General features: G+C 49.6%; 1 protein-coding gene across 1 annotated transcript; it reads left to right on the top strand.

Moving 5' to 3' along the window:
* The first annotated feature begins 365 nt into the window (after nucleotides 1-365).
* Nucleotides 366-12,059, top strand: TEDC2 (tubulin epsilon and delta complex 2). The gene is made up of 10 exons (XM_065031019.1): nucleotides 366-3,140; nucleotides 3,214-3,312; nucleotides 3,537-3,592; nucleotides 4,030-4,705; nucleotides 6,120-6,173; nucleotides 8,102-8,186; nucleotides 8,536-8,644; nucleotides 8,895-8,996; nucleotides 9,418-9,629; nucleotides 11,842-12,059. Exons 1-10 carry the CDS (start codon nucleotides 2,929-2,931, stop codon nucleotides 11,986-11,988), a joined length of 1,752 nt encoding a protein of 583 aa, XP_064887091.1. The 5' UTR covers nucleotides 366-2,928; the 3' UTR covers nucleotides 11,989-12,059.
* The last annotated feature ends 14,259 nt before the right edge of the window (nucleotides 12,060-26,318 follow it).

The following is a 26,318-nucleotide window of genomic DNA, read 5'->3' as shown; positions in this document are numbered from 1 at the left end:
GCTGTGACTACCAGCAGCTGCCAGTTGGACATTTGCCACAGGCAAATTCCAGGACAAATGCCACAGGCATTTTAACCTACATATCTTTTGTAAATAAATATTTAAGTAGCAATTTGCCACCAGTTTAAATGTTACTTAGAATGTGTGCCATGTCGTGGTACCCAGCATTTTCCCAGCAAGCACTGTCATAAAGTATAACCATAGTTCAGACTCTGCTAGCTTAAAATCCATAAATGTCTCCTGTGCCAACTGTGCCAGATCAGGTCTGTATTGGGTCAGGGCCTACTGCCATATGAACAGAATATGGCTCTTGGCTGCATTTACCCCTTCCACCATGAGCTGCAACCAGTGGAGAGAAACAGACACAATCACCTTTGTTTTATTTCTCAACTGATTTTATCAGATGATCCACTGGAAAGTCGACCACCCACAAGAGAAGGTTCAGACTGATTTACCCAGCACCTGCCCTGTCGCAAGACCAAACAGAAGGGGAAGCAGCAGGAGCGGCGGTGTGGACAGGAGTGTGAGCCCTTAGAGCACCTAGGGCATTACATCAAATGTAGGCGTGCTTTGAGCCCCAAGCGCCAGTAGAGCAGCACTTTCATCTCTGTGAGAAAGTTTCTGCCCTTCATCTCCTAATTAGCAACTCACTCCAACTCTTGCACTGGGATTTCACCCCATGACTTAACCTGTGCAGCCCTTCCTGTGGTTGGAAGGGGCAGTTACAATCTTGCCCTCTCTGCCTCCTGGTGTGCTCCTAATGTGGCATTCACCTAACCTTGATCTTGACTTGGAGGCAACGTGCCTCATTTGTCCTTCTTCCCAGCAAGAGGCAGATTAACAATAAAGGGCCTGCATTAAAGCTCTCTTAGCCATTAACAGGAATTCTACTGCCTGCAACACCCAAAGGTTCTGGAAGGGTCACATGCCAGGTTCATCTCAAATACAAAGGGTTTCTTGGGTTTCAGGTGTCTTCCTTTTTCAGCACTTCTAAACCACAGAGACTTGCTGCACAAACTGGCAGCATCAGTAGTGCTGTTCCAGCGGGCTTTGGGCCCCAGGCGACTTCCCTGGATTATGGCAGTTTAATCCCCTTTTGGTTGTTTTTAATTGCTTAAATGTCAACAGCATCCAGGTGCCTAGTGAGATCTGTAGCTCTCTCATCACTCAGGCTGTGTTTTTCCAGAGCATGGGCAGGTGCTGGCCACTCCAGCAGCGCTCGGCCCCTCTGCCGAGTTAGAGCCCACCTGCATCTCCACAGCCATCCCCCCTGCAGCAAACCACCCCAGGCAGAGGCACCACGCAGCACCAGGCTGCATCCCCTCCAGTGCTGCGGCTGAGATGGACTTCTAAGCGCTATCAGGAGAAAACCACAGCGATAATTCTGCCAAAAGCAGGGAAACACAGGAAGCTTCATGCGCTTGGAAATGAAGCAATCTATTCAGCAAAAAAATCTTACGAACCACTTGTTCCCTACAAAGCGCAAATTACAGCAAATCCTGATATTCCGAGTCAAGCCCCTATTTGTCCAACAAGCAAATCCAGTGGGAACGTTGCAGAAGGAAAAGGCAGTTGACTTAGAGAAGCAGCTGTCTGAAATTGAGCCATTCTTGTCCCACTGCTGTGCTCCCCAGGGGGGCTCACAGCATTACAGCTGTTGACTTTGCTGATTAAACCATTTTCTGAGTGATACTTCTGTTAGCCCCGCTGAGTCCATGTAGCCATGGAAGAGCAGGCTGGACTCTGTCTTGGCTTGTGCCTCAAAAGCAGAGATGTTAACAGCGTTTTGACAGTGAACTCACGCTTATTTGCGAGGTATGTGCCAGGAAAGGGCACAGCTTAATTTTCAGATTGTGTTGCAAAGTCTGTAGGAAAAAAATAATTCTTCGCACATGCCAAATGTGCAATTTACACCTGGAATATGCTGCAGTGGTGACAGTGAAATACCACAGTGCGCTGTGCAATCGATTCCATGACCTTATTGATACGTTTGTAATGTTTTATAAAGGGTTTCAAAGTCCTGTCTCCACCACTCATGTAAGATTCTTATCCTTTTTCCTCCGCAAGAGTCTGTGGTCACGTGGCCACAGAGAAACGATGAACATCAACCTGACGATTCAGTCCTCAAAGGCAAAACCCATTTATTTCCTACTTTCTAAATCTTAGTTATTTTTCATTCTGCTGGGCAAGGGCGAGGGCTGGATTCCTGCTCCTCCGCTGCCTGAACAGGTGGCGCCGAGTGCCAGCTATGGGCACTTTCGGAGAACTGCACCCCGCAGCAGCAGCCGTGTCCCCGACAGGAGCCCGGCAGCACGCAGCTGCCAACAGAGATCCTGTGAGCAGCTAGGCAGCTTCCACGGGCGCAGAACAAGGCAAATTCCTCTCTGCGTAAAACAAAACCAAACCCACAGATCTGTCTCTGCTGATGCACACCAAAGGCAGCAGAGCAGCCTGCAGAGCACGGTGTGTCTGCTGCTGTGCTGGACTGCGGGCTCTTCTGCTCTCCCTGCTCGCAGCCCGGCCGTGGGCTCAGATACAGCCCCTGGATGGGAGAGTGTTCATCCCCCGCGCCCGTGGGCCTTGTGCAGCACGGGCTGGGGGGCTCCAGCTCCCACAGACACAGGTGGGCTGCGCACTGCCTGTTCTCGGGTGGCTCCACCTCCGTGGGCAGCCACAGCGAAGGCTGAGAGAAATAAAACCTCAGGTGCAAGAAACTGCTGGGATGGGTCTGCTCTGCCAGCGGTTCTTTAGCCGCCCCCGAGGTCGGCCGGCTCCCCTCAGAGAGGCGCTGCCGAGGAGAGAGAGAAGCGTTCGACCCATCTGAGGAAAGGCGGTTTCCCCCGGTCAAGCGGGGCTGGGAGGTCCCCAGCACTGTGCCGCCCGCCCCTGGGCAGGCACAGCAACCCCCACCACCCGGCAAAACGCGGAATGCCGGCGATGCCGCACTCTCCGCTTCCGCTCCCGCTCTTCAGCGCCCGCCCCGCCCCGCCCCGCAGGTCCTGGCAGGACCATAAAGAGCGCGAGTGCCGGCGCGCGGTTCGGCTGTGGCGGCGCGCAGAGCGGCGCTCTGCACCAGGCAAGACCGGGCCGGGCCGGGCTGGGGCGACGCGACCCATGCTGCCTGCAGGCTGCGGTCGGCGGTGAGAGGGGGACGGAGTGGGGCGGGCAGGGGGGCCTGCCCCGGCGGGCCGCTGATGGTGTTGCGCCTTGCAGGGTGGCGGCGGCGCTGCTGGCGGCGCTGGGGGAAGGCGCAGAGCGGCGGCGGGAGCTGGAGCAGTGGGCGGCGCGGAGCCGGGCCCTCCTGCAGCGCTGGTGAGTGCAGCCCCGCGCCGGGACCCCTGCCCAGTGGGATCTCCCGGGCGGCCCTGCCCCGAGCTCGGGCCGGGTGGGAGGCGGTGGAGCTCCGAATGCTGCGGCGGGGAGGTCTGGGGTCTGTGGTGCCGGCGGGGTGGGTGCTGCTGTCCCCGCAGCCGTGCGGGAGCCGAGCCCTCGGTGTACAGCGATGCCGGCCCTTGGTGCCGTGTTTCTTCCCCCAGGGGCAGTGAGGAGGACGAGCAGCTGCACCCGGATCCCGGCTCCAGCGACGGACAAGGTGAGTGTTTCTCTGCCGGCCTGGTGTCCCTGTATGTCACTTCTTAGAAATCCCTCCCAAGCGCTGCATCGAGTTGAAGCCCACTCTGCCTCCTTCCGTGCACTGGCTTCCTTGGTGTTAGCTTGGAGGTGTATCATGGTAACCGAGGCCAGCGATGAGGCGTTTGTACCGAGACATGGTGATTGTCACTCGTGGCAACTGGGAGGCTGAGTCTGGAGAACTGTTTTCTGCTGTGACCCCCATCTATGTGGTGTCTTAAAGGCTTTTGGCAAACCTGCCTGCCTCTTCTGTGTAGTTGCTGTGGGAAGGTGGCTGAACTCACTGTGCCATTCAGTGCATTTGGTTTCTTTCAGTAACTCCTGGAAGAGTGAGCTTTTATAGTGACAAATAAAGAAGGTCCAGGTTTGGACCTTCCGATGTGTCTTCTCCTCTTGCAGAGAACAGGCCTTCACCCAAGGAGCTGGAGGAGCTGGAACTGCTGAACAAGGCCTTAGAGAAGGCACTGAAAGTCAGGAAAAGCATCTTGAAAACTCCATTAGAGGCCCAGGGAGCTACAGGAGAGAAATCTGTAGGTGAGGGACCTCCTCCCAAGAATGCTGGAGAGCAGCAAGTGCCTGTACCTGTTGAAGGTGTTCCTGAGAGTGCAAAGGTGAGAGCTGTAAGCAAAAAGCCTGCTGCTGTGAAGAAGCCATACCAGCTCAGAGCTCCTTATAGGACTGACCCAGATGTGAAAAAACTGCAAAGGAGAGCCCCAGCTAGATGTGTTTCTCAAGGTCCCAGGACAGCTGGGAAGAGCTCCTCAAAAGGGGCGACTTGCAAACAAGGAAGAAGTCATAGAACAGCAATCAGTACCAGTGACCGAGGGGCCTGTGCTGCTGCTGAGCCCCAAAAGACACCTGTCTTGTGCAGGTCTGCATTGAATCAGCAGCAAAGCTTTTCCATAGGGGATTCAGCTAGGGGAAAGAACTCTGTAGCTGCTGGCAGACAGCTGTTAGATGCGGGGAAGAAAAGTTGTTGTTCCCTGGGAGAGTCCAGCCAAAACGAGAACCCTGCTGTTGAAGGTGTGTTGGGAGGAAGCACCTCACCTCGGACAGTCACCCTCCAGGAGAAAGGGTAAGTGCTGGGAGATGGGCATCTCTGTCTTCTACTTGACATCTGGACTAGCACATCTGTAAAGCCTGGTCTCTGCAACTGTTCTGTAGGGCCCAGCTGGGTTTCACCACTCCTCAGATCTTTCTCAAGAGGAAGGATCCTTTACAGTTTAAAAGTGATTGAGTGAGTGTTTTCATTTTAAGGGCTTAATCTTGGATGGCTGGGACTTTGAAAGTGTTTTAACTAAGTCTTTTGATATTTCACAGCTCCCTGTGACAGTTTTGGAAAGTTGCCTCTGGTAGAGCTTTCTTAAACCTTAGTTTTCCTCTGAGTCCACTTTCTAGTATAGGTTATTGATATTTTTTTTATTTTTTTATTATTTTTTTTACACAATGATAATGCATGAATTCTTTCTCTCAAAAGCATATACGCAGTGCTGTTTGGAGAGATGGCATCTGTGTTTTATACTATCCTCTTTAACCTGTAAGCTATTGCCTGTGTAACTACACAAATCAGTATTGGCTAGAATGCAGTTGTTTCAAGTGTTTGGTGTAGGAAGAATTATGAAGTGGATGTTACTGAGATTCTCTGTGGGGAAGTGGCAAAATAATACTTAAAAGATTTGCTTTGCGTTCAGACCAGTCTTTCTTTTTTAAGTAACATCTATATTATTTTCTGTGTACTCTTTTCTTTAGAAAAACAGTGATGTTCAGATATAATATGTGCCTGTACCTGGAAAATTTTGAGAAACAGTTCTCTGCTGCCACAACCCATCTCTTGTGTTTGTGCAGAGGGGGAATTATTGCTGTTCATGTGGTGTTGGGATGGACACAGGACCCTGAGTGACAGTTCCTTGGGGAACAGGAATCTGGATGCAAATATCTACTTACTTAGTAGATACTCCGTCTTGTGTTCATCGTTTGCATGTGACTAGAAATGCCAACCCACATGTTTTTGCGGTAACAAGTTAAAGCTTATTCTGCATGTTCCCAGTGGAAGTTAAGTGTCCCTTTCACATTTGTTTGAGTGTGGTGTGGTGCTAAGCAAAGCTGCCTTGTCATGCTCAGGTGTGGCAGCATGGGGCGGTTTGCTTGTGCTCGAGTCTGTAGTGATCAGTTTCCCTGAACATGTTGTTTCTGTGTCTTTGCCTGCCAAGGCTTTGCTCCCAGCTTCTCACCTGGGATGAACCTCTCTCTGGTGGTGGTAGTGGGATGCAGGAGCTCTCCTAGGTCAGCTCAGGGATGCTTGTGGAATCCTTGTGGATCCGTATTCCATGAGGACAGGCTGAAGACGGTGGTGGATTCAGTCTTCAGGGTTGCTGACATCTTCCATTACAGCCAAATTAATTTCAAATTTAGACAAAATGTCATTTTCTGTGAAGACAGGGCTCTGTTGCTCTCCAGCAGTCAGGACTGATGTTTCTCTTGTTTTGCAGATGCCAGCTGAAGCTACCCCATCCCTACAGGAAAGCCTATTCCAGAAACTCCAGGTAAGCCCAGCCTGATCAGTCCAGTTCAGAACCACCCTCTGTTTAGGGGCTGTGAGGAGGGGTCAGATGGAGGAGACCCGTCTGGGCTGTGGGTCATGGGGAGGCACTGACCCTGCTGTGAGTGGGACCTGGACTTGGAGCAGGAGCAGTGGTCCGACACCATGTGTCTTTGCAAGGCTGTGTCTGAGGATATGTGTTTTCATGTTTTTCTAGCCACTAGTGTTACATTTGTTTTCAGAGCGCTAATCCCTGTTAATCCTCAAATTGTAAAGGTACTGGAGTGCTTTTAATAATGGGATTAACAGTGCTGCAGAAGTCTCTGCTGATACCGTACACTAGTAGTTGAAGGCAGGAAACCCTGTGGGGTGGATGTCTGTGCACCCTGTGCAATGAAAGAGTTTCCCAGCTGGCCGCTGATCTGAACTGTTCTGCTGGGGCACCTCTCCAGCACCGTGGCTGTGTGTGTTTGAGGCTGATTTCTGCTGATTAACTCTCTTAAACAGAGCCAATGCCAATGTGACTGGTTGGGTTTCTAGTGAACTCAGTATTCTAGTCCATTCTCCAGTCCTCTGGATGTGTTTCCCACCATTTCCTTTGAGAAGTCTTGCCATAATTCAGCAGGTTTCTCATTATGTGATTTGTCCAGATATTAAGTTTAAACCCTATCTTAAATCTAGGTATAGAAACTTGTGCTACTCTTGAGCATTCCCCCTTCTCTTGGCAACTGTCATTTATCAGACACCATTTTGTTAGTTGCCTTTCAGCAAGTTGCAAAGTCTTAGTTCCCTTAATTTTCACTTGTAAATTGAGCCTTTGAGCATCCTAATCACTCTGGGGTAACTTTATACTCTTCACTATTACTTTCAACTCAGTGACAGATTGAAAGTAACCTTTGCTCTGAAGATCCCTTAGAGAGGGAATGCATCTTGCCGGGTAACTTCTGTTCTTTTCTGTTCCATTAACCTTGCCATTTCTTTGCATAATGTGTTTTTGAAAACTGCTGTTTCTGTCATGATTTAAAGATCCATTCACATGCACACTTGGGTTAGACAGTCATATGCTGCATAACTATTTTAAGCTTCCTCCTGATGGCTCTCACTGCGGCAGGTTTTGGGAGACTGGCTGAGATGTGCTGGCTCTTTAAAGCAGTCCTTTACTTAAAAGATATTGTGGGGACTGTGAGGATGTTGGACTCTCAAGTGAAATGCACCTCTCTGGTAGCACTATTATTTGTGCAACACTTCATTTTTAAAAATGGACTCTCTTACAAGGTCCTGGCCAGCTTACTCCTGATACTGTCCTTAAACCTCTGTTCTGTGTCCCTGATACTGATGCAATGCTGTCATGCTTCTTGCCAAACGTATGATGTCCTAGAAGAAAGATTAAAGAAGAGTTTGGCTTATGAAGGAATCACTGTGCTAAAAGCTAGAGTGAGAATTTGTCCTGTCTGATCTACCTCTGTAACTCCTTATTGTATACATTTACTAACAGAGTAAATGTGTAGAAATGTAAATGACTTACCCCTCAAGAAAGCAAGGGAAGGTTTGTTGTTTCCTATGTGATAAAAATATAGATTGGGTGATGCAACGGAAGTAGTGATGTGCTGCAAGTTCACGTTCTCTTTATAAACATGTCTTGTATGGCATTTCTGATGGCTGTAAATCCTTCACCTCAAAACAAGTTGAGAGAAATAACATGTTTTGCGGTGTCTGATGCTTTCTGCGGGGTGTCCTTGTTGATCTAATACTAGCTGTCAAGAACGAGGGGGAAGTGACTAGTAAATAACCTGGAAAAGAGAGAGGTGAGGAAGTTACTTGTATGTGAAGTGCTGGTATGTCGTATATGTGTGTCGCAGCTCAGTGAGAGCACCATCTGGTACAGTGGAGCATAACACTTCCTTCCATCTCCTGCCCCTTTTGAATTTTCAGGGCATGGGAGAGATGTCATCTCTGCCAAACAAGTGCAGATGCAGCAGCTGCAAGGAACCGTTTCATAGAGAAGATTCAGACAACCGTATCCTTTCTGAGCTTACCGCCCCTTCCTTGAGCAGGGGGTGCAGTACAGCAGGCACTGGGTGTCATCACTCTGCAGCATGCTCCCATCTGGAGAGACTTGTGCCTCCAATAACAGGAGATCAGGCTGGGTCTCTAGGAAGTGTTTTGTTCATAGTGCAGCTCTTGAGCAGTCATACAACTTTTGATCCAGGTAAACAAGGCCACCAGGCAAACAGGCAGCTGTGCTGTCCTCACCTTCCCCGGCAGTGCCACTTCGCAGGCTGCTTGTCCTATGCTTCTGGCCCAGGGCTCGGGATAGCACACAGAGCTGGTGGTGTGAAACCTTCCTTAAGCTGCTGCTGCTTGAGTTTTGTTCACCGATGCCAGCCTTCAGTCCTGCAGAGATAGAGGAGGAATTAAAGGTCCTCCAGGATGTCCCTTCCCTTCTGAGCCAGTATGTGGAAGCTGAGCCTGCAGGTAAGGAGGGGAAAAAATAAAAGGAGAGGGGGGCATTAAGTGGAGAGGGTAGAAGATGGAATAAGGATTATTTTGGTGAGCTCCAGTTCCATGTGTCTTGTGTTCTTGTCATGTAGTGGACATGAGGGACGGGAGCCTTCTCTGCCTAAAATGAGGGCTGGTTAACTCAAGGCCACTCTAGAAACTGGTATTTGGAGAGGAAGGTTTCAATAAACTCGAGCCTGCTGGTTTTCTTCTGCTTCTGTTCTAGACTATCCCACTCTGCAAAGAGAGTATGAAAGCCTTCTAACCTTGGAGGGTTTGCAAACCGTGGTTTCCCAGTGCCTGCATAAGCTGCAGCTTCTGCAAACGGGTGAGCTGGTCCCTGTTTTTTCAGTCAGGTATGAATGTGGCCAGATATGCTTTAACAGTAGCTTGCCATCTCTGCGCAGAACACTATGGACCAAAATGATTTTTCTTCTGGTAATCCTTAATGATAAGGTAACATATAAAATTCTGTGGTGACAAACAAAGCCATAATATCTGTTTGCCACCCATCTGTGTTCAGGAGACGCTTGGGGCTTTTAGCTGCTGCAATACAGGAGAGCAGGAGATGGGGGACACTGCGTGCTGTAGTTTAAGATGTTGTGATTGTGCCATATGTGAGGAGCTTACCGTGACTAACACAGTATAGTTATTGTTCCTAGAAGTGAATGACTAAGTAGATCACAAATTCTGCAAGTGCAGATCTAACTTGTATATCCTTCCTCCTGCCAATTCTTCCACCGTGGCAGCTGTGGAGTCCCAAAGGAGGCTGCGCCCAGACTGTGCTGGGGATGTAGGAAGCTGCTCTCCAGCCTGTGTTCCTCTCAGGGGACAGACGTGTGCCAGTGCCGGTGTGCTGGCTGTGCCTCTCCTTTGTTACTCCAGTTTCCAGGAGCTGAGGGACCTGTTTGCATTGAAGCTGCAAGTGTCAATGCTGCACCAAGAAATTGCCTTACAAAAGGTGAGTCTTTAAAAGTTAGTGCTCCTGGATAAGGGCAAGAAAAGGACAACTGAAGGGCAACAGCTGGCATATGGGGTCCTGATGGGGGAGCTGCAGCCCAGCAAGTTCTCTCAAGGGTGTTTCTATGTTTATGCCTTGTGTCCAAGTCCCATCAATGCCTTGTTTACTTTGTAGATGAATGAACTGACTTTTAGCTAAGGCCAGAGCAGAGGCCTTTAAATGTCTGACCCTCTCCTGATAAGATTTTTTTTTTGTAGCTACTCTGAAAGAGTTTGACAGTGGAGGATATTGTTGGCAATACCTGGAGACCCCTTTTGGCAGCCCATTAGAGTCCCGTCAGGGCACCCACTCGGTCATTCTCTCCTGTGTGACCTCCACTTATTGAGCTCCTCTGCTCTCTGTTCCTTCTTAAGTCTCAAACCACTGTGCTGCTAATCTTCACTTTACAATTCTGAGGCTGCCTGTAAGAACACGGTAGAAGGTCGGTTTCTCCACCAGCCTGAGCAGAGCGCTTACAGCATAAGAATCATTTGTTCTTCTCAACCAGCAGCAGCAAAGGGCAGGGAAGATCTGTGAAATCACATCTACTCCTTTGACCTAACCTTTGCTGTTGACCTCAATGATAGAGACTGTGGGAAAGCCGTTTTTTGTAAGCCAGGGAAAAGTTATTCATAACTGGCTGCACTCCTCCCTCTGGCTGAAGATAAATTGCTGCCTGTCTTCAAATGGGACTTTAGTGCTATAATGCTGAATTATGGCTTGTGAGGTTTTTGATTTTTATCTGCCCAAAATGAAGTAGTTACTGAAGCCCGCTGCCTGATACTTTCTCAGCTGACTCAATTTCCTCTGCTCATGGTGCTTTGTGCTGGGTGAGCTCTGAGTGTCAGAAGCAGCTCTGTGCAGAGTGTGCAAGACAGCTGAAATTCTTGGGACAGGTGAAGTGAATGGACTTGGTACAAGATAAGTACCCTGGGGAAGAATGTACCTATTTCTGGGTCCAGCCTGTCCATTGCCTTTCCCTGGAGGAATGCCAAGAATCATAGGAAGTCATGGTAGCTCTTAGCTTGTCTTTGATGTTGAAGACCTGTTTCTTTTTCTTATGCATCAGGAACAGACCAGGCAGATGGAAGAGAAACAGGTTTCTCTCTTAGGAAGTGGAGCAGTATAGCGCTGCTTCACATGCCAGCTTTCCCCTTAGGTAGCTTTCAGGACCGCGGCTCTTAACTCTTCCCAAAGATCAGAAACTGTGTCCTGTTTCTCTGTCCCTGTGCAGAGACTTATTGAGAAAAAGAAAGGGAACACCTTGTGGATACCTTGTACTCTATTCCATTTGGGTATTCCTTCGTTTCCACCACTGAAAAGTGCTTTGAGGGAGATGACTGACATGTGCAGTTGATTGCCTGTTCTCCTGGGCAGGCAGTGTGTACAGGGGGCTGTGTGGTTTTTAATGTGCAGACTGTTCAGACATGCCAGCTGAAAAAAAAAAAAATCCCAGGCAAAATGTCTTAGCATTCATTTAAGAGAAGGGTACTAAAGGCTAACTTTAGCCCTTTGATTAGGACTTCACCTGTGCTTGAGTGGTCAGTTACAGTCATCATCCCAGAGCTGTTAATGATGCTGTGACAGGCCAGTGGGTTGTTTAAGAGCATGGACTGAGACCATGAGTGAGGCTTAAAAAACAGAGACTGGGTTGGGGAATGTTGGACAGCTTTAGCATCCCCTGTAGCCTGGACTCTTGGGGGCGGGGGTGTGTAGCTTTGTTCTGTTTGGGCTGGAGTTGGCCACTTGCCCATCTGTCTGGTATTAATCTGGCCCAACTCAGAGTTAATAGGAACAGTCCTAAGTGAGGGGTTGAACTTGCCATTGGGTGAGTAAGTGCTTCACTGTGTGGTTGCAGCGCTCCTGAATCAACATCAGCCTCAGTTTCTTGCAGGATGCTGATCTTGCCCCAGTGTTGTTTCATCTCTGCAGCAGAGGAAAAGCATCATTTATGTCTCTGCTTGATGAACACTGGGTGATTGCTGGTGTACTTCACAAGCAGAGGATGAACAGCTCTGCCTTTGTTAAATATGACAAAAGAAAAATCTGTTTATTAATTAGCACATTATTAGTCATACTGCTCTGGTTAGATTTCACTTGTTATGCAGCCACTTCACAGAATCCTAAAAGTGCACGCTGGCTCTGGTGACATGTCTCCTTTGCTCCTGCCCAGGTTATGATGGCAGAACTCCTGCCTGTCCTGGAGTCCCGGTGCTACCCAGAGGCCTCTGCAGCTCAGCTTTATCGGGCGACTTACACGCAGCTCTGTGAAGGAGGCAAGCGATTCCCTGTGCTGGTGAGAGATGAGCTGACAGATTGATCTGGTGGAAGCCTCCTCCTTGCCATTCACATAACCAGAGACCAGTTTAAGCAATAAATCTTTTCTATCAACTTTTGTACTCTGCCTGTTTGTATGAGTAAATTCATGGGTAGTGTGTTTTGGTGTGGGTTTTTTTTTTTGCATTGTTTTTTTTTCCTTTTATATCACTTTATGACCTACTAACTCTGAGGTTTTGTGAAACCCCTTCAGGGCTTAATGGACACTGGGTTTGACTTTTCATCCAAAGTTGGTCTCTCTAGCTAGCTCTAGATTCTTAAACTGCCATGCTTGTGACACTGAGCTCCTGTATGCAGACAGTGTAGCAGGCAATAAAACATTATACTGATGAGATAAGCACTGTGGTGGAGCACACCCTTCCAGCATCTGAAAATCTACAGAACCTCAGATGCTGCTTCCCTATGACTCTGTTTGCCAGTGGGCATATAACCAGCATTGTAGTGGCCACTATCTAATATTCCATGACCGTTTTCAATGTGCCCAGGCCACACGTGGTAGTTTAGTGCCTCTTGTGGAACTTCTCTGGTTTGCAGGTACCTGCTCTGTGCTGGTGTCTGGAGCGCTGTGCAGCTGGAGCAGTCCCTGCTCATCAGCCTGTCAGTCACTTTGCTGCTCAGTTCAGGGCCCCTTCAGGCAGCTTCGCAACCTGCCAGGCTCTTTTGTAAGGATTTACACCCAGCCTACAACTGAAATATTGGTATGTCATTCTACTGGGTGATTGTTCCTGAGACAGAAAGGTAAGAAGAGTTGGAGTATCTGCACTTGAGAGATGTCAGGGAATCCAGCTGCAGCAGGAGGGAGCTGATAAAGCAGCTCGGTAGGTGGCACTCGGTCCTCTGCGTTACTGCTGAGCCTGTGCCGGTAGCTGATGGAGGAACAGCATTGCAGGCAATGTCCTACCTGGCTGTGGAAAACAGAGATTCAGTGCAATTCTGACCTTGTCACCATGGGAAAATTCCAGCTTTGGTTCCTCATGCATCTTAGATTTTTGCTTGTAATCCCCAAATCCCCTGGCATTTGTGTGACAATCAAAGCAATGCTTTAGTCATGTGGAATACCTCTGCTTGTGAGCACTTTGAAGTATATTTAGGGAAGGACCACTGTGTACCACTGCAGTGTTTTTACTGCTTATTACAGTTTAACTCACACCATCTCTTAGCTGGACTATGACTACTTGCTTGAGGGGATTTAGCTCTTAGCAGTGCTGACAGCGGCCATTATTTTTCCCTGCTGTTTCTTTCTCAAGGCCAGGGTTAGCTGTCTGTCTCTCCTGAATGTGTGACCCTTTCTGACACACAGAATTCACTGAAAATCATCCAAATGACATGAAAATCAACATCTCTTACTTTCACTTTTTTTTTTTAATTAGTTGCACTGCATCCAACTCTTTGTAGATGGGATTTGATTTCCCATGGAGTCTGCAGGGCAGGAGTTAGTTCCCTTCTTCCCCACTGCAGCATACAGAGTTCTGTGGCATTTACATCTGTGTGGTCTATGGGGGAAAACCGTGCTGTGGTCTGTAGCACTGGAGGTGCTGATTAAAGGGCTGCTCATAGGAGCAAACACTGTTTCCTAAATTAATGTGGTCATGTGCTGTGGGCATAACATCTGCATGTTTGAATTTTAGAGATGACATTTGGTATTGTTAATTTTTGTGCTGTTATCCATAAGTTGTGTCTGTGAGCACTGCATGAGTCATGGAGCTTCTGCTCCTTTTCACAGAGCAGTCCAGTGGAAATTGGCAGTAACTTCACTGCCACAGCAAGGACTGCATAAGTGTGAAAGGACTGTGAAAAAGCAACTGAGCCCACAAAAATGAGTTTGCAGGGGCTCTTACAAGCTCAAAAAGAAAGCTGGCACTGTAGGAGGGGTGCAGAAGGGGAGCACAGCTCCCAGCGTGATGACAGGCAGGTACCTGGGTGGTTTTGTGCCTTTGGGGGCAGTGTGGTTTTATTACTCTTCCTACACCATGTGAGAGACATTTTATAATTTTCATAAATGTGTAAGACTTTAAATGACTCGAATGACTCACTTTTTCAAATGAGTCTTGTGCTATAGCAAAGATAAGGATTCAATAGCAACTTAGTGCTTGGGTGGTCTTTTTCATTATAAAATGTGCTATTGTTATAGAAATAAATTATATTGGTACATCAAATTGAGATGAACAAAAAAGAAAGACAAAAGGTAGTGTTGGTGATGCCAGGGGCATTACAAAACTACAGGAAATGAGCAGTATTTTTGGAAAGTGATAGATGATACTGGTGTTGCGCAGACAGGAGCTGAGACAAAGCTTGGTGAGGGCCAGGGAGGATTAGCAGCTCTTATTCTGTTTTTGTCCCCTACCTTAAAAGGTTTTTGGTTTTTATCGCTGGTGAAGGCCGTGAAGCTGTGTTCATGGGAGGAGACAAGCTTATTTTCTTTCCAAAATCTGTGACTTTAAGCATTTCCAATGCTATGGTTTGTCTTTTTCACCTGCTTCCTCCTTTCCTTCCCCTCTGCAGCTTCTCCACTTGCTGTTTTTGTTCTTGTGAATACATTTGGCCAGTGGAAAGCCAGGGGTAGTGCTGCTCTTAGTGCACACTGCCATCAGCAGACCCTCTTGTAGGATTTCACATGCGCTAGTTGTCTTTGGTTAGTTCTGGATGTTCGTAGTGTTGAAACCTTCAAAGGGTTTATCCCATAGGAAGTTATCAGATCTGTGACCAGGGCCTTGCTACAGCTCCTTCCTTGGGAGATGGAGCATGTAGAGAGCAAACAGTGTGGCTTCAGGGATATACTCCATCTAAAACAGAAATAATTTGAATCTTTCTTGGTAAGAAAGAAGGCAAATCTCACCATGAGTGGTGTGAAGGAATGTCCTGCCTCTTCCAGCCCTTCTTGAGGAGGTCCAGCACCATGTGAGCAGTGGTGGAGCACAACCGCCTGCGACCTGCCGAAATGAGTGTGCATATAGCATGAGCCGCAGGGTCCCACCCCTGGGGCAGGGGCGCAAAGGACTCCCCAGCCACACAGGTTACGGTTCGGAGAGGCAAAACCAGATGAACTGTGTGAGGGATAAGAGAATTTCATCAGCAAGCGGTCTAAGTGTTCAACTGGGAGCAAAAATCCCAGCACACTGTGTAGATGACAGATTTGCTCTCAGCATTATTCTCTAAGTGAGCTTTCAGAAAGCTCCAGAGAGCAGGTTACTTAATTAAAACACTGTATGTAGCCAAGTCTGAAGCATTAACACCTGAATCAGCAACTCATCAGGCAGTGTGTGGTTGAGCCAGTCGATGTAGAAAGAGCCAATGGTGCTGTAAAATGCTGAGACAGAAAGCATCTATTTGTAGTAGAAGTTGTAGGGGGAGTTATATGTCCTCCACACACATTCTTTTTTGATTTTTTTTTTTTTCTTACTCAAATCAGTTACAGAATTCAGCATCAGCTTGAGATTTCCAGCTGAAGCTTTACTGAGAAATTTTGTCTGCTTCTCATAAACCTGAAAGTTGTTGGGTTACATGTGAGCGCAAACCACACCGTGGATGCTGAACGTGAGCAGTGCAGGATGCGCAGTGCTCTGCCAGGCTGTCCCAGGGTGTCTCATTCTTGGTGCACAGTAAGCAATGAGTTGGAAAAGCTTTATTAGCCTTGCGAAAGCCAAGAGAAGGGGGCAACATGGATTTTTTTTGCAGGCTGGTAGCCAGTTCAGGGCTGTGCGTTTTCAGTCCCGAGTCCTGTCACCAGGTGGGGTCACTGAGACGCTGTAGCAGATGATGGATCTGACACCAGAGACTCCTCACTTTTTATCTGCAAAATGATATTATTTCACTTGCTCATTAGCTTGACTTTTTGCCATATCTATGCTGTCTGGAGCAAGGCCTCTTGCTTGGGGGGTTTTTTAAGCATACGCACTGGGACCAACATAGTTGATACCTGGTTCCACTAGAAACTTGCTTGTCCTCCTTCACTTGCATTAAAAACAACCTCACAAAACAAAACCCCTAACCATGACTCAGTCCAACATGAAAACAATTCATTAAATAGGTAATAAAATTTCTATTATCCACCGTGCAGATCGAATACTATTTTTGTCACATCAAAACCACCACACAGAAGAAAAGATCTATCATCTTGCTTTTAATTTTTGAAGAAAGAAGGGCTTCAGCATTGTAATAAAGAAAAATCTATTTCTTGTTAATTCATCTGAGCCCGGTTGGAAAGAAAAGGGCAGGAAGCAGCGTGCCATGCGTGTCAGGGTATAAAGAGCTGGTAACGGGAGGGGAAAACAAAATTAAAAGCGAGTTTTGAACTGTAATTTCAGAAGGCGAGAAATTACAGCAGTGGGCTATTTAGGCACACAAACGGAGATGTTTGACTTATTTTTAGATGGAACAAGAAAGGTAATCAGTGGACCTGGAGTTTGGATAGGAAAAAGCAAATAGATGCAAGTTCTGAGTCAGTGGAGGAGACTGACCCTGGGGAAAAGCCTGTCTGAAATCTTCCCTCCTGGCTTCTGAGAACACACAGTCCCAGTTGTGCCAACGCTTGCTGGTTAGGCTTTTTTCAGCCCTTGCATATTATAGTGGGAAACAATTTATTAGTCATGTTTTATATCCAGTCTAAGGAGAAGAAAAGAAGGGAGACTTACTGTGCACATTCGGGTCAGTAAGACTTCCAAGTGGGGTTGCTTTGTGCACCACAAATGAAGTTGCATTGTAAATTATGTTGCACTGCACCTCTGTAGCTCCTCATCATCCTTTTCCTCTAATAAACCCACTGTACCACATCTGTTGATGCAGCTGGCATCATGAGGTAGCTTTGGATTCTGGCAGAGTACATTCTCTGAGGATATCAGCATTTTGGGTTTTTTTCCTGCTTTGGGTTCTACATTATAGAATATATAACACTTCTCTTGTTTCGTATTAAGCCTCTTCCAGGATGTGTTAGCAGTAAATCTCGCTTTTGAAATCGTTGAGCAGTTCGGTGCTGTCATGCAAGGCAATGGGCATCTGCAGCTCTCAGTGCCTTCAGGAGGAAGTGAGTATTTGGTACCAACCAGATACATGAACACACGGGAGAGCACAAAAGTGCAAATAAAACAAACAAACTCCAAAAAAATAAAAAAACACCCCAACACTTTAAAAAAAGATAATGAAACTGTAAATAGTCTCCAGTGCTTTAATTAGGATTGTGTGCTGGCTGCGTAAATGGACAGAATTCAAATCACTGCATGTGGGGATGAATCAGGCATAGTATTTTTAATATTTTAACAAGTCTGGGCTCCATATAAATTTAAACGTGTGTTTTGTGAGCCCAGAAGGCTCACCTTTAGCATCATTAGGAAATTTGGGGTGTTTGGCAAAATCCTTGCAGCTATTATCAATCCTAAGTACCTGGTTTTGTCCAGTATTAAATGGTGTTTATCAGGGTCCTTCATTACGCTGTTGTGGACTCTCCCTGAGGGTGGCAAATCCCTTGGCAGTGATTGTGTTCTCCCTGCAAAAGCAAACCCCCCAGATTTAATGGAGTTCTTTGAATGAACAAAACGTTAATGATTTGAATAGTATATGACTCTGCCGCACAGCAGTGCCATGGCCTCCATTTAAGGGGATTAATTCAGAGTTTTGCTTATGACAGTGCAAATAGCATTATTTTGTGGTTTTGAAAAAAGAAAAAGTACTAATTACAGTAAAACAGCTTCTTCTAATGTACCAGGTGTAGGTCTTACCTGCCCGCCTTAAAACTGGCGTGTGTGCCCTGTGAGTCAGGCTGAGCTCGGCTGGTGCCTCGCTCAGCTCCCGGGCAGTGCCTGCCCACCTGAGAGGGTCCCGAGCATCTTTGGGGGCAGAGGACATCAACAACATTGCTGTGGATCAGCTTTTCTCCTAGTTGACATTTTTTGGTGTTTTTTTTTGTTTGATGGCAGTGGTTTTTTTTGTTTCTGCATCATATCTCATTCTCAGTATTGTTCATGTTGAATATCTGCTGTGGTCTAACGTGGGATAATCAGCTGATGGGTGACGGGAGAAGAGCAGCAGAAGGTGCAAAGGGAGGTCTGTACGTGCTCAGCCTGCACCAACGCTGTGCAGCGCTGGGAAGGAACGTAGCTACTGCCGGGCGGATGATATAATAATTCTTTTCCATCTGCTCCTATCTATATTTGAATCCACAGGAAAGCGTCTTTCTTGCAAGACGCGTGAATCTCTAATTTCAAAAGCCACCCCTGTTTCGGAAGTTAGTTTGGCAGCCTGGCTCTGGTTTCCCTGCCTGTGCTGAGCAGTCGGCGCTGGGAGATGCTCCAGTGGGGCTCACCACGCAGCGTAATGACACAGACCCAAAATAGCAGGGCGATGTCACCTAGCAACTTGTCACTGTTGCAGAAGTCTTTGTTGGAGTGGATCAAGGTGACACTTTGCTGCTATTTTCAGACCCACACTTCCTGATGCCTGTTGCCACTTTATTCCCTTGCTTTATTTATTTTTTTTTCACCCTTTGCTGAATGCTAGACCTGGAAAATACTTCTTATATCACTAGAATCCAAGATTGTGCCTCCTGATTTATTTTGCTGCCTATTTTCCAGTTTTATGTAGCACACAGCAACTTAAAATGAACTATGAGGGGCCACCTCTGCTTCCTTAATGAAACTTTCCTGCTGCGTGAGGAGTTTCTTCCCTGCTCTTTATCTTAAAAGTAACGGAGCTGAACAAAACTCAACGCTGTCTTCGCTGGGGTGGTTCCTGCGGCCGGATGCAGCCACCATGTGATGGCAAGCTTCAAATGGTTGTGCCGGCATCGCCACGGCTTGTAGTGTGTGCCGCCACCTCTGGTAAATCCAGATGTCACTGCTTCCTCTTCATGTAATCCTTCCCTTGCTCCAAGTTTACCTCTTTTTAGGATTCGAGAGCTGCCTCTCCATGTTTGGTAGCTTTTATTAGCCTGTGGAATGGGCCCTATTTTTCCTTCCCGTGGCTCTTTGCTGCGAGGGCACCGCAGGGGCTCTGGGCAGCGTCCCCGCGGCCGGGATTGCTCCCACTGCCCCATCCATGGCCCGGATGGGTCAGCACCATCCCTGTGGGTGTCTGTGTGTGTGCAAGGGGTGTCATCCATCCCAGCTCCTGCAGTGTGACTCATCCAGTCCCAGCTGTGTTTTTCTCTTCTCCTGTGGGAAGAGGATGCACGCGAGTCTCTATTTCTGCTATGAAAATTACACCCTTCTGTTAGTCGCAGAAGGAGGAGTGCAGAGGGAAGGAGTTGAGGGCTCCAAAAAAATGAACCTGTACCATGTGGCCCAACTTGAAGCCTCCTCCTTTCTCCCTTTGGTGTACTTGTGGGTTTTACACAGGAATCCACTGCAGATTGGGCAATCTGATTTGCCCAAATTCGGCCTCTTTGAATGGAGAAGGGCAAGTTCATCCAGCTGCTTCCTATGCCTGAGTGTGAGAAGTTTCCTGGAGGTGACCCCATCCTGGCCTGAGCCCTGTGCAGGGCTGTCCAGGTCCTGCTGAGGCTTTTTGCTTTTCTGTTCAAACCAGAGGTGATGCCCGTGTGGCTCAGTGCTCTGCACCTCTGCTGCCTGCTGTTCTGGTACTTGAAGAACACATTTCTTTAAATCCACCTCTGGATTTTCAGAGGGTCCTCAGTCAGATGTGCAGGCAGAGCTGCCTCCTGCTTCTTTGGAAACACTATCTGGTGAGATAGTGTATATATGAAGGAACCTGATATACACATGGGTACATATTTATGTGTATATGTTTTACTCCTGTGTAATTTTAAGCAGCTGTTAACCCAGTAGTGGGTGCAGTGGTTTGTACCAAGCCAGGAGATACAGGGGGTTGCTACAGTGGAATCACATCAGCGTAGCTGAGTCAAATATTCAAATTCATCACGGCTCAGAGCCTGAGATGTATTAAGGCTTCATGTTCTAGCCAGTTGGAGCTTGTTTTTGTCACCTCCTGCTTTTTCAAGGCCAGTCACTGCTCTTCAGCACCACTTCAAAAGCGCGTTCAGCTGTCAGTCCACTGATGTTGTCGTGTTTCGACAGACCCCAAGAGTCCTTCCCAACCCGCTGAGTGAGTGCGGGGGGGTAGGACAGGTTGAGTTGGCAGCAGCATCCTCTCAGGGAGCTAGAGCTGATTTTAGGGGTGTCGTCACATCACTGACTTCTTGCATTTTGGAAAGTGGCCCGTCACCAGGGTATTTTCCTCTAGACCCTGTTCTCGCTAGCATCTGAATTATTTTAGCTGAAATTTTCTTCAAGGGTTTGGCTTACGGTGAAAACTCAGCACGGAACATTTAAGCCTGGACAGTTTCAGGTTTGACAAAGCTTCATGAAACTGAACATGGAGCTTGTAAGGAGAAGTATCAGCCTTAAGACAGGATTTGTCCCTTGCTGCTGAAAGGGCATTACCCGGTGGGGCTGTGCTGCTGCTCTTCTCCTCTAATGAACAATCAGGAGAATAAATATCAAAACTCTCAGTTTGCAGAGCGTCATGTATTGCGCATCTGACTTACCTGTAGTTATTCTCCCAGTGCTATTTATTTGCACAGCCAGAGCCTCTGTGCTCAGATCCCTGGTGTCCTGCGGCCTCAGGCAATGCTGCAGGAGCACAAAGCCCCCCTGAAATCTGGGAATTCATCTGATTCCTGATAAACCCCCGCTTCTGTTGTTTATGGATTTTTTTTAAGAAACCAGAGGCAGGAGCACAAAGCCCCCCTGAAATCTGGGAATTCATCTGATTCCTGATAAACCCCCGCTTCTGTTGTTTATGGATTTTTTTTAAGAAACCAGAGGCAATGAGAGGGCCCAGGGCTCTTGCAGGCCCAGCCACCCCCCTTTTCATGCTGACAGGTCTCATGCAGCTCCCCAGACAGCCCAGAGGGGGCAAAGGCTGATTCAGACCAGCTTTATTTTCCCTGTTTCCTGAAGTGGGATGATTCCCTGGGGATAGCGTAGGTAAGAGCAGTGCCCACAGAAAAAGGGGAGGATAATGTCCTGTGTCCGGCCTAATGCCCAAGCCTTCCCTTTCCCAAGTCAGTCCCATCAGCTCCTCTGCCTTCCCATCTTCTTACCTTCCCGCAGAGCTGCCCTCTCGCTGCACAGCTCTGCTTCTACAGTGTGGATTTTCTGCCTCGTTTTTGGCCTTCTCTCACTGGATGCAGAAATGCAGCTGGGCTCCATCAGCCTGGGGGACGCTCTGACCTGGGAAAGGCTCCAGGTCTCTTACGTGTGCTGTGATAGCTCATTCCTTTCCTCTCTCCTTCAGGAAAACCAATTAAAAAAAAAACAGCGCAGGAGAAGCGAGTGAAGATGGGAACTGTTTGTGCCAGCTCCGCTCTGGTCATCTCCCTGATCCACTCACGGGAAAGGTGGCACAAAAAGGTTTTGCCCACAAAAATAAGTTTCTGCTGGTGGTCAGAGCTGGATAGGAGGCTTTTGTGCTTACCCTATCCAGGCTGTTTGTGTCTCTATCCCTTCCTCCTCTTCCTCCCAGCGAGGGACCCCAAGCCCTGTGCCGGGGACAAAGCTGGCAGAGTGTGACACAGGGAGAAAGAGCAGCTTTGAAGGAGACGATGGCATTGGCGCTGGGTGAGGAGGAGGCGAAGGGGCTCTGTGGGGTGGCTGGAAGTCCTGCTGCTCATTCTGTTGGGGTTTCACTGCCCATGGGGCTGCCTGAAGTGGTATTTGCAGCAATGTGACCCTGAGGGAGCCAGGGGCGGTGGGCAGCTGGGCTGGTTATTCTGCCCCAGCGCTGCCTGGCCAGGGACCTAGCTGGTGAAAACAGATGCAAACTGCAAAAACATATCGCAAGAGTGATCCCAGCTGGGCTGCAGGCAGCTGCCTGCTCAGAGCCCGAAACAGTTAACAAGCAGTGAGGCCGGGCTGGTCCTCCCACCGGCATGAGATCACTGCTGCCGCTGCCAATCCTCGCTCCAATCCTTGCTCGTCTGGCAGCAAAAGAGCTGGGAGCCAAAGCCGGGAGTGAGGGCAGCGGCAGCCGAGATCCCAGCCCGTCTGCACTGAGGCACCCCGAGCTGCTGGACACAGCTGACCATGTAGGATCTGTCCTCTTCACCCCGTCACCGGCACAGCAGCGGCTCGTGGTGGGACAGTGACCTGCGTCCAGCCACACTTTGCGCTGGTTGTTCCTGGGCTTTCTCGTCAGCATGATGGGCTGCAAGTCCAACTCACTCACTTGCCTGCAGGGAGGAAAACCAGGGCTGCCGCTGGCCACAGCCACCGACTCCACTGCTACGCTTAACAAGCTGGCCCTGGCCACGGGCGGGACGGAGAAATCTTGGTACCGCTGCATCTTCCCCTTTGGCATTGTCTCTGTGGTCATCGGTGTAGCGGCAACGTGCATCACCTTCACCATCAATGGCCCACAAATGGACATCGCTAAGGTGGTCTCGGTGGCCACCCTGATCTTCGGGGTGGGCCTGCTGGTGACCGCCTACGTGTGCTGGCGGGCCAAGCGGGAGAGGCAGCGCAAGAGGCAGCACCAGGAGCCCGTCCCCTTAGAGCAGGGAGCCCTATGACCTGGGCTGGGGGCAGAGGCTCAGCTCCACCCGGAGCCCCCTGCTTACACACCCCCCTGCGCCCGGCGCCCCACGGGAGAGGGGTGACAGCACCGGCTTTGTCGCACCCGAGGAGGTCCGGGCCCTGCCTGAGGTCAGCTTGCCGTCATTCTCCACCCCGCCAAGCCACGCCACTGCCAACGCACGGCCATCCCTGCTCCCGTCATGGGGTGGGAGCAGCCCCCGGCCACATGGGAGGCCCCCACCTGCCTGGGACTGACATGGAAAGACCCTGGAGAGTGGCCGGAGGAGCGTGTCACCCGTGCATGGCCCCGCTGCCCGTCCCTGCTGTGCGCCGCCCCGCAGCCGGCAGTGCAGAGCCCGCGGCACTGCTCTGTGCTGGGGGATGCTGAGGCAGCTCAGCAACCCCCGCTCAGCGTCAGAAGAAACCAGTGTCACTTCTGTCCTCTTGTGTTGTTTCCCTGTTGTGAAGCCCCTTACGGCTCAGGACAAAAGGAGTTGTGAAACTCGCTGGGTGCAGGGAGCACCTGGAGAAGCATGGGGCAGGCTTGGCCTGGGGGTGAGGGCAGAGGAGGGCTGGCTGGAGGCAGCAAATACCAGCATGTGAGCCCCCGGGGACAGCACGGGTGACAAGGGGAGGCTGGGAGCTGAGCACGGGAGGGGGACAGTAAACCTCGGCAGCGGCTGGGGGACGTGGGGAGTGGAGGGGCTGGGTGGCCCCCGTGGGCAGCAGTGGCTGGGTGTTTGGCATTTGTGGTGTGGCAAGTGGAGGAGGAAAGCGGGCTGCTTCTGCCACCATGCAGGTGAGCAGCCTGATGGCTTCTGGGGGGGCAGGTCCCCTCTGCAGGGGGCTCTGCCTGCCTGGGATGCCCAGGGACAAGGGGCTTGTGCTGTGAGCTCACAGTGACATCCCCCAGCTGTGAGTCTGAATGCAATTCTGTTGCTGGAGAAGGAGCTGGAGTTGCACTAAAATGGAGCAAATACATTTTTACCACTTTTTTGGAATCAAAGTGCCTGCTCCCATTCTTTGAATTTAGCTTTGAGCTCTTTACCATGAAGTATAAGTGTGAGGCGGGGGCACAGGGTCCCTCTGCGGAGGCGCTTGGGGCAGCACCTCTGCTCTATGCTGGCTGCAGCAGAACCCGGCTGCTCTCCTGCCCCAGCCAGCCCTGCGCACAGAGGGACCTCCCAAAACCAGCCCTCCTTGGGGCTCCTGCGCAACGGGTGGCCATGCCAAGAGCTCAGCAGCTGGAGGCTTTACACTCACGGCAGAAGGGAACAGGTAAGGCCAGAAACTGCCAGCGGGGTCACTTGGGACCAAAGCTGAGCTCGTGCCAATGGTGCATGGACCTGGGGCTCCAGCACCCTCCTGAGTGTGCGGTGCCATGTGGCATCCTCCCTCCCAGTAGCTCTGCCCCCATAATTAAATCATGCTCTGCAGCCAGGAGAAAGCCCCAGGAGCTGCTGCTTGCCACAGTGTGTGTGATCTGGCGCCACTGTGCCCAAGGTACGTGGATACTGGGACTTGGGAGTCCCAGTCCTGCAAACCCATGGAGTTTGGGAGGTTTGGAGACACTTTGAGCCCCAGCTCTGACCGAAGCTGTCCTTCCACCAGCAATCAGGAGATGGGGCAGTGTTGCAGAGGCCAGCCCGGCGCTGCAGTGGGTGATGTGTTTAGCAGGTGACAAGCCTGGGCTGTTCTTCATGAGCCTGACTGTTGCTTTGGGGTGTCTGTGTATGTGAAATTCATGATTTCAGCCTGTCTCAGGGTAAGGGAACTGGTGGTTTCCAACCACGGGGGCTCAGTGGTGTGTGTTGTTGGAGGTGCTCAGCAAAACATGTATTGAGAGTTTGAGGTGCCGGCTCATTTTTATTAGTAGTAGTAGTACATATTTTTTAAAAATTTCCTTCTTCTTGCTGTAGTATTTCAGCAAATGGGCTTGTGGCTGCCTGCAAATCCCTCTGCTCTCCCTTGCTCATCGTCCCCACCTGAAGCTGCTGGCTGGGCCACCAACCCCATTCCTAATCCTCCCAAAATTTATCATGCTTTTCAAGCGCTCGGCCCTTTTCTCCCTGTGCTCCAAAGCAAATTCTGTCTGAATAGAACACAGGGGCAGGTTGTCTGGGTGCACCCAAGGAAGGCCTTGCCAGCCAGCCCCAAATATTTGGCGTTGGGCTGTGTAACATTGCACCCTTTTTTGATGTTGAAATCCAGTTCCCCAGACCCAAATTGTGTCTCTCCCCCTGCTCCCAAAGAACTTTCTTGGGGTGACTCTCAGCAGGCAGCGCTTACCCGGCCAGGTGAAGCCCATCACAGAGAGAGCCTGGATAATCTGGAGTGCCAACCCTGCCCAGCCCTGGGCTAAAAAGACCTGTGCAGACTGATATTTTCTTTTGTTTCTGTTAAAAGCTTTACTGGATTTGGTTTCTGTAGTAAGATGCACACACACACAATTCCTCCTGTTGTCTGCAAGGGTTTTATTTACGTGGACAGACTCTGGCAAGGTCCTGTGTGGCACTGTGGTCGCTGCATGTGCCAGTTGAAGGGCAAGTCCCAGAGAAATTTATCTCCTTAAAGGGTACCAAGTGATTTTTTTTTGGCTGCAGGAATATATGGCCAGGAAAGTTACGCCTTGTTCAGCAAAGAAACTGGACGAAATAAAATAAAAACCCACATGGTCAGTCCTCACTCACAGAGCACCCAGAGATCTGAAATTAGCCACCTAGTTGGCAGTACCCTGTGTTGCTCTTCCTCAGGTAGTGTGCAGGATGGAGCCGGTGGCTCTCTGTTTGCTGGCAGACAACACCACCATCTCACCCTTGTCCTCAAGTCCCCACTGGTGGCATTGCAGATGTGTGGGAGCTTCCCAGCCATAGCAGTTCCCTTTGCTGTGCAAGCTGGAGAGACTCCGGAGAGCATCTCACCTGGGCATCACATCCATACATCCTGACCCATATATCCCACCTGTACATCCCACCCATACATCCCACTCGGGCATCATACGACACGCCGTGAATTCTGTTTCGTGGGGTGCAATGCCTGGCAGTCACCTCCATGCTGGGTGCCTCAGGTCTGGGTGCTGACAGCAGAGCGAAAGGCTGGGTGTCCCCCCCGAGCACTGTTGGCAGGGACAGTGGCTCACTCGGGTGCCTCGTTGCCTGAAGCCAGCGCTGAGGTGTCAGTGCAGGAGCTACAGCTACAGCATGACCAGACAGATCCATACATTCCCCGGGAGCAGGGAAGAGCCCTGGGGAGGCAGCGCTGCAGCTGTCTGATCATGATCTGGGGCTAAGAGACAACTTCACCTTTTCTAGAAGAACAGAACCAAAAATTAATAAACCTGTAAAGCTCACTCAAACACCAGCCTTTGTCTGCTTTGCTTCCTCCCCCTGCAGGCACAGTGTGGGGAGCCTGGCCCAGCCATGCCACCCCCATGCAGCACTGCTTGCTGCAGACTTGCACCCTGCCAGAGACCGCTGACCCCCCGACAGGCGTTATTTGGGGAGGAAAGATGGTTCAAAGGCTGCAGTGAGGTGCCTGCTTCCCAAAGTCATGCCTCAATATAACCTGCCCCTTGCATTGCACCAACACACCCCATCAAAGGCTGCTCTTCCAGCGTGATGGGAATGTTCTCTTATTCTAATGACCCTAAACTTGCCTCCCGGTGACAGCCTCCCCAAGGCTTTCTCCACAACAATGATTCACCCTCATTAATGTATTCAGCTTTTGTGACAGCAATGTGCCCTGTTTCTGCCAGATTCACCCAAACCTACTTTGATCACTAAATAGGCTT

This window comes from Columba livia, chromosome 15 (genome assembly GCF_036013475.1).
Source record: "Columba livia isolate bColLiv1 breed racing homer chromosome 15, bColLiv1.pat.W.v2, whole genome shotgun sequence".
Taxonomy (NCBI): Eukaryota; Metazoa; Chordata; class Aves; order Columbiformes; family Columbidae; genus Columba; species Columba livia.
Note: the sequence above shows the minus strand (reverse complement) of the source record. Positions and strands in the feature narration are given on the sequence as shown.

What these genes read in the sequence shown, in the direction of transcription:
- TEDC2 (XM_065031019.1), top strand. Translation starts at nt 2,929, where the DNA reads ATGCCGGCGATGCCGCACTCTCCGCTTCCGCTCCCGCTCTTCAGCGCC. An exon ending in TAGAGAAGATTCAGACAACC is followed by an intron (nt 8,187 to 8,535) that starts GTATCCTTTCTG and finishes CTGCTGCTTGAG; the next exon opens with TTTTGTTCACCGATGCCAGC. An exon ending in AAGAAATTGCCTTACAAAAG is followed by an intron (nt 9,630 to 11,841) that starts GTGAGTCTTTAA and finishes GCTCCTGCCCAG; the next exon opens with GTTATGATGGCAGAACTCCT.